The sequence below is a fragment of the Sander lucioperca genome, chromosome 14 (assembly GCF_008315115.2).
Source record: "Sander lucioperca isolate FBNREF2018 chromosome 14, SLUC_FBN_1.2, whole genome shotgun sequence".
Classification (NCBI taxonomy): Eukaryota; Metazoa; Chordata; class Actinopteri; order Perciformes; family Percidae; genus Sander; species Sander lucioperca.
In genome coordinates this window covers 13,868,370-13,877,581 of record NC_050186.1, presented here as the reverse complement: position 1 = coordinate 13,877,581, position 9,212 = coordinate 13,868,370, and the positions used below count along the sequence as shown (strand labels likewise).

The window sequence follows — 9,212 nt, the reverse complement described above, 5'->3', positions numbered from 1 at the left end:
GATTCTTTATTCTTCAACTTTCTTTGGTTGCCTCTACCTTCTGCATACATTCAGATACAAAAACCATTCACATAGCTAAATGTTCAGCTCTTTAAGCAAATGATGGGACTTCAACTTTTTCTGCTATTTATACTTTTTAATTAATTAATTATTGTTAGGCGAAACAAAGTATTCAAGACTTTTGTAAATTAAATTTCAAACTTTTATAAACCACCAACGACATTTTTAAGAAACAAGTTCAATGCTTTTTGAGACTTTAAGACCTGCAGACAGTGTGAAGGAGGAAAGTTGTACATTTATTTTTATTAAGAAACTTTAAAATGTATTTATACAACTTGTAATGTAGTTATAAAACTTGTAAAAATGGCTACTTTAAAAATGAACAAGATATATAAATATTATCTAGCTTGTATCATGCATCATTCAACATGCTAAATGTTTGGTCTGAAATCCTTCAGGCACGTCAGAAAACTGAAAATGATTCATCTCAATAAAATAACAGCATCCACTAAAAGATCAGACACATTAAAACAGGACCAAAGTACAATCATTTATGTTCCGCATGAAATCAAATGGAACGGAATAATAAGTGCATTAAATATCAGTTGAATTATCAAGGATGCAAACAAAAAATGTCTTTGAAAAAAGCAGTAACTTAGACAGCTTAAAGCTTTTCGTAGGTATTTAGCACAGATGACTCCCCAAAGTTCCCAGAGACGAAAGAAGTTATTTTACGGGGGAGTTTAATGAAGATTAACCTAAAAACCAAAGATGCACTAGCACTCAGTGCTCCGAGTGTTCCCTGAATCAGACGTATACGTGTTGCTCTTCTTGGAGAACTTGAGAGCGCTGAAGGAGACCCTCATCCTCTCCACTGTCCTCTCACTCCTGCACAGGAACGTGTTCTTCACATGATCCCTGAAGTCCTCGGAGATGAAGTAGTAAACAAAGGGGTCGAAGCAGCTGTTGAGACTCGCCAAACACAGGGTGATGATATAAAATCCGTACAGGTTGTTGTTGGCCCCAACCAACAGGAGGACGTAGTGCACCAGCAGCATGATATTACTGGGGGTGAAGCACACCAAAAACATCACCAGCACGGTGATGATCAGGACCACGGCTTTTCGTCGCCTCTTGGTGATGTCGGGGTCAGCCATGCTGTTCCTGAGAGACTTGAGCATGAGGACGTAGGATATGATGCACACAACGGTGGGCGCAACAAATCCCACAATTCCCATTGTCAGGAAGTAGCCCGCAGCTATTTCCTTCTGACTGGTCCTGGTGACGTCGTGGCAGGTGAGGATGTGGAGGTTTGTGACGCGGACCTCTTGTTCATACAGGTAGAGCGGGATGGTGAGGAGCCAGACCACCACCCAGACCGTGACGGAGACGGCGACAGCTACACGGTTGTCTTTCTGCTGAAGGGACAGCGGGTGGACCACGGCCCAGTAACGCTGAACACTTATACAGGTGATGAAGAAGATGGAGCAGTACATGTTGCCGTAGAAAAACCCCACCAGCACTTTGCACAAGCCCTCCCCGTAGATCCAGTTGTTGCCGTTGAAGTGGTACGCTATCTTTAAGGGGATCCAGATGACAAACAGCAGGTCAGCCAGAGCCAGGTTGGCCATGTAGATGGACGACGGATGCCTTTTCTTGGTCCTGAAGAGGAACACCCAGATTGCCATGGCGTTGGTGGGCAGTCCCACAGCAAACACGATGATGTAGATGATTGGGATGAAGACGGTTGTTAGACGGCTCCTCAGCACTCGACCGACTTGGGAGTTGACCTCCACCCCTTCAGCTGTCTCTGTACCAGTCCAGCTAAAGCTCTCTGAGTCAAATAATGATATGAAAACATATGAAAAGCAGAAGTGCAACAGGTTGACAGTTTAAGCAGGTGAATGACTTCTGTTTGATCTCTTCACATTCCTGTATTAATCTAGAACTTCAACCTACTATTTTTGACCTATGTTAATCTGTCTTTCCTATTTTTCATCGACTCTGGTCTCATGACTCTGTGGGCTTGGGATTTGCGTAACTCGTCTTTGACTTGCTTACGTGCCGTTCTTAACGTCTGCGGGAGACGGCAACTCTGTGATAGATCAGGTATGGTGGACAGTAGGGTGATGACTGACCTTATTTGGAGTGTTTGGATGTCTCATGGTAACCATGTGTTTGGGAGGTTATAGATGAGGGGTTGGACAAGTATAAAAAACGAAGGCTGAGTTGCAAGATTCTTTACTGCAGAAAGAATTGTCTCATTTCTCTTGTGCTAATAAAGAGATCTTAAATACATACCTGCAAACTCAGAAGGGCTGAAAAAGGTGACACATCATATATATATATATATATATATATGTTTAAAAAAGGAGCACCTTGTTCAATTGTATTTGTCTGTTCTGTATGTTCAAAAATATAAAACAATAAAAAGTTGATCTAAAAAAAAAAAAGGCGACATTAAAGAACGGCTTGTGTATTGCTAAGGCCACAGGGTCAAAATTAAATGATTTATTAAAAATGGAATAACAATAACTTATAACAATAACTTATTTCACCAGTAAATTCCTGTTAAACTACAAAAACAACCACTGGATGGGAAAAGGGTATTTTACAGCAACTTTGAATGCACCACAAGGCTGGCGAGGCGAGGCTGAGTCTGTGTTTTTCAGACAACAGCAGCTACAGTCTGGTGTTACAATCCTCTCCAGTGAAATACAGTCACACTTTTACACCGTTTAGATGTCAGCATTTTAAGTTTAAATTTAATCCAGCTGCTAGCTAACGGTAGGCTAACGGTAGGCTAACGTTAGCTGCTGTCGAGTGTAGTGTTAACTAACTAGCGTCCCTTGCGGTGATGTTTCTGTTCCCTCTAACGTCCGTTTTCGGAGCATCAGAGAGAAGCGCAGGCATTTAAGTGGCACCGAAATAAGGCACCGAAATCTGCGTTGCTATTCGGTCCGGTAGATAACGGTCGTTAAGGCACCTGTGCTGTATTAGCACCGGGTCTCGGACCCCCACTCCCCCCAAATAAAAACTCTTCGGATCTACACGATTCACGTGGATGACATTTTCCCATTCAAAACGGATATTTTCGCAGAGAAGCGACTAGTTTGCAGGTATGTAAATAACCCATCTCCAGCTACAAGATTCTTCTTCAAAAAATATTTTCTTGATATCGGCCAGCCACTACTTATTTGACGCAACGAACAGGAGCAGCTGGACGCAGGGTGGCCATGATACAAATTGACCTATATGTGAAACTCACTGCTGTGGATGATTAAGTTATGCAATCTACAGCATTGCATCATATTCTATGAGATCATCATAGGTTTGTAGCCTTGCTGTCCTGTGAGAATCACGTACAGTATCTCTAAAAAGTTTGAAAACTTTTCATGGTGTCAGAACAACAGCCCTTCTTTCAGGTTTCTTTTTTTCTTTGCAGATGATCCAGCTGATCCAAGATGCTTTTTAAAGATGTCATTTAGTTTTAGGAAATGGGAGAATTTTCTAAACACATGAAGGAACAATTCATCCTTCACTTTATCACAAACATTCAACATCAACACATCTGGAAATACGTGGTTTTCCCCAGACAAAGAGGGGGTGAAAAACTGTCATCTGAAAAGTAACTAAAGCTGTCAGACAAATGTAGTGGAGACAAAAGTATAATATTTACCTCTGAGATGTAGTGGAATACAAGTATAAAGTTAGATCAAATGTACCTCTAACGTGTAGGCTACATAGGCTAAGTACATGTACTTAGACACTTGGACCTTGAGCCATTTGATTGAGTGTGACTCACTTTACATATATCTTAATCATTTAGTGTTATCAAACTACTTCTGACAGACTAACACACTATATGATGGCAATCGGGACCAACACATCAAACAAACATGGCCTATATTCGACGTATGTAGTTCAGTAAAGCACTTTCTGGATCCTAATCTTGTCTGACTTGAATGTTTTAAGACAACAAAAACAACAAATATAAAGAGAAATAAATACATGGCTCTTTACCTTCTTCTGTCTGGCACTGGCAGCTCCACACGCAGCACTCAAGGAGGAACAGGTGAAACCATCGCGTCTGCGGAGCCATAACTGCAGAAAATAACTAAAGTCCACAGGTGTGGCTCACTCTGTCCGTCTGTCGGGGTTTTACTGCTTTAACTGCTGTGACTTCTTTATATAGCCGGTTTTAACACCTACGTGATGTCACCAGTCTCGTGACCACCCGTAGCCAACCGAGACACGCCTCACAGGTTGATGTCGGAAGTTGACTCCTTCATACCGCCAGTGATAGGACTACATCACAGTGATAACACAGGCGACAATAACTGGTGCACTCACTGACGTTCAGCCTAAAGGATATCATTATTTTCTCACTCATGATTGAACTGCTGGTTCTTATAGGTCTGTGGCTTTTATTCATGGACCTTTGGTGCTGATTTATTGTGTGAATGCTGATTCAGCAGCATTCACACAATAACAGTATTGTTATTGGATTCTTTATTCTTCAACTTTCTTTGGTCGCCTCTACCTTCTGCATACGTTCAGCTACAAAAACCATTCACATAGCTAAATGTTCAGCTCTTTAAGCAAATGATGGGACTTCAACTTTTTCTGCTATTTATACTTTTTAAATTATTGTTAGGCGAAACAAAGTATTCAAGACTTTTGTAAATAAAATTTCAAACTTTTATAAACCACCAACGACATTTTTAAGAAACATGTTCAATGCTTTTTGAGACTTTAAGACCTGCAGACAGTGTGAAGGAGGAAAGTTGTACATTTACTTTTATTAAGAAACTTTAAAATGTATTTATACAACTTGTAATGTAGTTATAAAACTTGTAAAAATGGCTACTTTAAAAATGAACAAGATATATAAATATTATCTAGCTTGTATCATGCATCATTCAACATGCTAAATGTTTGGTCTGAAATCCTTCAGGCACGTCAGAAAACTGAAAATGATTAATCTCAATAAAATAACAGCATCCACTAAAAGATCAGACACATTAAAACAGGACCAAAGTACAATCATTTATGTTCCGCATGAAATCAAATGGAACGGAAGAAGACTACATTGATTAAAGTGCATTAAATATCAGTTGAATTGTCAATAGGGCTGCACGATTAATCACAACTTTAATCGAAATCGCAATATGGACTAGTGCAATATCCAAATCGCAGGGGGGCGCAATATTTGTTAAAGGCAGAATATGTGTCAAACCATTCGGAATTAAGTATTGTGTGGCTGCAGAGACGTCCCAGTCTACAAATCCTATCCTACAGACTAAAGAAAAAAATCTTTGTTTGGTACAGATCCTCGCAAAAATCACACTATAATCATTTTAATTTCTTTAAATGTTAATAATTTTCAATGACAACGAAAATAATGATACAAAAACGATCATTCCCTCCAATATCGTGAATCATATCGCAATCGCAATATCAGTCAAAATAATTGCAATTAGATATTTTCCTCTCATATCGTGCAGCCCTAATTGTCAAGGATGTATACAAAAAATGTCTTTGAAAAAAGCAGTAACTTAGACAGCTTAAAGCTTTTCGGAGGTATTTGGCACAGATGACTTCCCAAAGTTCCCAGAGACGAAAGAAGTTATTTTACGGGGGAGTTTAATGAAGATTAACCTAAAAACCAAAGATGCACTAGCACTCAGTGCTCCGAGTGTTCCCTGAATCAGACGTATACGTGTTGCTCTTCTTGGAGAACTTGAGAGCGCTGAAGGAGACCCTCATCCTCTCCACTGTCCTCTCACTCCTGCACAGGAACGTGTTCTTCACATGATTCCTGAAGTCCTCGGAGATGAAGTAGTAAACAAAGGGGTCGAAGCAGCTGTTGAGACTCGCCAAACACAGGGTGATGATATAAAATCCGTACAGGTTGTTTTCAACCCCAACCAACAGGAGGATGGAGTGCACCAGCAGCATGATATTACTGGGGGTGAAGCACACCAAAAACATCACCAGCACGGTGATGATCAGGACCACGGCTTTTCGTCGCCTCTTGGCGATGTCGGGGTCAGCCATGCTGTTCCTGAGAGACTTGAGCATGAGGACGTAGGAGATGATACACACGACGGTCGGCGCAACAAATCCCACAGTTCCCATTGTCAGGAAGTAGCCCGCAGCTATTTCCTTCTGACTGGGCCTGGTGACGTCGTGGCAGGTGAGGATGTTGAGGTTTGTGACGCGGACCTCTTGTTCATACAGGTAGAGCGGGATGGTGAGGAGCCAGACCACCACCCAGACCGTGACGGAGACGGCGACAGCTACACGGTTGTCTTTCTGCTGATGGGACAGCGGGTGGACCACGGCCCAGTAACGCTGAACACTTATACAGGCGATGAAGGAGATGGAGCAGTACATGTTTCCGTAGAAAAACCCCACCAGCACTTTGCACAAGCCCTCCCCGTAGATCCAGTTGTTGCCGTTGAAGTGGTACGCTATCTTTAAGGGGATCCAGATGACAAACAGCAGGTCAGCCAGAGCCAGGTTGGCCATGTAGATGGACGACGGATGCCTTTTCTTGGTCCTGAAGAGGAACACCCAGATTGCCATGGCGTTGGTGGGAAGTCCCACAGCAAACACGATGATGTAGATGATTGGGATGAAGACGGTTGTTAGACGGCTCCTCAGCACTTGACTGACTTGGGAGTTGACCTCCACCCCTTCAGCTGTCTCTGTACCAGTGAAGCCTCTGGTCTCTGGGTCAAAAAATGATATGAAAATATATGAAAAGCATGTCATACACAACACAAAAGTACAGTCTTCACATATACACATATATATACACATACATATATATATACACACACACATACATATATATATACACACATACACACACACACATATATATACACACACACACACATATATATATATATACACACACACATATATATATATACACACACACACATACACATATACATATATATACATATACATATACATATACATATACATATATATATATATATATATATATATATATATATATATATATATTTCTCATTTAAGAATATATTGACACCAAACCACATGTAATAGGTCTCAGACATCCTCTTACAAATTTCACAGCTGTTATTTAGTGAAAAAGTCTTTAGCAAATCCCTTAGCATCCTTATCAGTGACCTATTGTATATAAAATGCACATATAAAGGTTATCAATTGAATAGGTTTCTCATATATGAATATATTGACATCAAACCACCTGTAATAGGTCTCAGACATCTTTTCACAACTTTCACAGCTGTTATTTTGTGAAAAAAAAATACTTTGGAAATACCTCATCAATATCCCTGATCTATTGGCTATTTAATGCATATTTAAAGGTTATCATTTTAATAGGTTTCACATTTCTGAATATATTGACATAAAAACCACCTCTAACATGTCTTAGACATCCTCTGACAACTTACACAGCTGTTATTGAGTAAAAATTTAAACTTTTAAAATCTTTTAAGATGAACACGGTCAGTAAGGTATTTGGGAGTTATTGCTTTGATAGCTTTTTTTCAGTTTTTGCATTTATTTTAATGTAAAGTTTTCCCAATTTGAACACATAATTTAATATTCTGATGGGGCGTGGCCTCATTACACAAGGAGACCCTCTGGCAAGGTTGTCTTGTCCCAAAAAGCACACCAGGTTAGCCTCTTTGGTGTGCTGTGTATTTTCTTTGTAAATATTTTTTTTTACATATTGTACAAGTCATTTTTGTTAAATTGATAATATTTAAATATGCATTTTATAGACAATATGTCACTGATGAGGATGCTAAGTCATTTGCTAAATACTTTTTCACTAACAGCTGTGAAAGTTATGAAAAGATGTAGAATTATTACAGGTGGTTTGATGTCAATAAATTTATAAATGAGAAACCTATTGAATTGATAACCTTTAAATATGCATTAAATAGCCAATAGATCAGGGATGTTGATAAAGTACTTTCAAAGTATTTTTTTTCACAAACTAACAGCTGTGAAAGTTGTGAAAAGATGTCTTAAAAATATAATACAGGTGGTTTGATGTCAAACATTAAACTAACTTCACCCCGGTCCATTTAGTCACGTTTTGTCAGTTTGGGATTATGAAAGTTGTATTCACTGTAACAATTCCAGGACAGAGAATGTATGTTTCTGGTAGAATGTCCCATATGAAGACAGTCGGGACCAACACATCAAACAAACATGGCCTATATTCGACGTATGTAGTTCAGTAAAGCACTTTTTGGATCCTAATCTTGTCTGACTTGAATATTTTAAGACAACATAAACAACAGAGATAAAGAGAAATAAAAAAGATGGCTCTTTACCTATCGTTGTCAGGCACTGGCAGCTCCACACGCAGCACAAAAGGAGGAACAGGTGAAACCATCGCGTCTGCGGAGCCATAACTGCTGAAAATAACTAGTGTCCGCAGGTGTGGCTCACTCTGTCTGTCTGTCTGTCGGGGTTTTAACTGCTGTGACTTCTTCATATAGCCAGTTTTAACACCTACGTGATGTTACCAGTCTCGTGACCGCCCGTAGCCAACCGAGACACGCCTCACAGGTTGATGTCGAAAGTATGATGACTTCTTTTTTCCGCCAGTGATAGGACAGACGAAAATAACACCATTGGCAATAGTTCAGCCTATTAAAAGGTAGCCTATTTATATTATACTAGTGAAGAAAACCCCTGGGGCACGTTCAGCCCCGACAAAACCTTTATTTAAACTGAAACGTAGGAGCGTTGAACACCCTGCCTTGTTTTATTAGCATACCACGAGTTTACATACACGTCTCTGCTGATTGGGTAACATTTCTGACACGCCCACACATAATAACCCACTGATTGGTTAACCCGTTCAACGCCAAGTTAGACAAGTGCCCTATCCAAAGATCTACTCCAAACTTTTATTTTAGACAGAAGGTAGCCTAATTAAATACATTTCTTCAAGTACTAAAAACAAATTTGAGGTACTTGTAGTATTTCCATTTTATGTTACCAGTACTTACTTCCACTCCAGTACATTTTGGAGGGAAATATTGTACTTTTTACCAGCTACATTTATTCAACAGCTGTAGTTACAAGTCACTGTGCAGATTCAGATTATTCATACAAAATATAAATCATCTAATAAATGATGAGGTATTATTACAGGTTACACTACACAGTAGGCCTATATAAAGTAT

At 39.6% G+C, this 9,212-nt stretch overlaps 1 protein-coding gene across 2 annotated transcripts; it reads right to left on the bottom strand.

Annotated features, from left to right (window-relative positions):
• Window positions 1–332: 332 nt before the first annotated feature.
• Window positions 333–8,696, bottom strand: LOC116062948 (proteinase-activated receptor 2-like). Of its 2 annotated transcripts, none has more exons than XM_031317756.2 (2): window positions 8,352–8,696; window positions 333–1,834 (listed from the first exon to the last, which is right to left on the bottom strand). In XM_031317756.2, the coding sequence occupies exons 1-2, from the start codon at window positions 8,428–8,430 to the stop codon at window positions 777–779; spliced, it is 1,137 nt and encodes a 378-aa protein (XP_031173616.1). In that variant the 5' UTR covers window positions 8,431–8,696; the 3' UTR covers window positions 333–776. The 2 variants fall into 2 exon arrangements, with proteins under 2 accessions (XP_031173616.1, XP_031173615.1); XM_031317755.2 differs by lacking the exon at window positions 333–1,834 and adding an exon at window positions 5,423–6,737 and having other exon boundaries at window positions 8,352–8,693.
• Window positions 8,697–9,212: the final 516 nt, after the last annotated feature.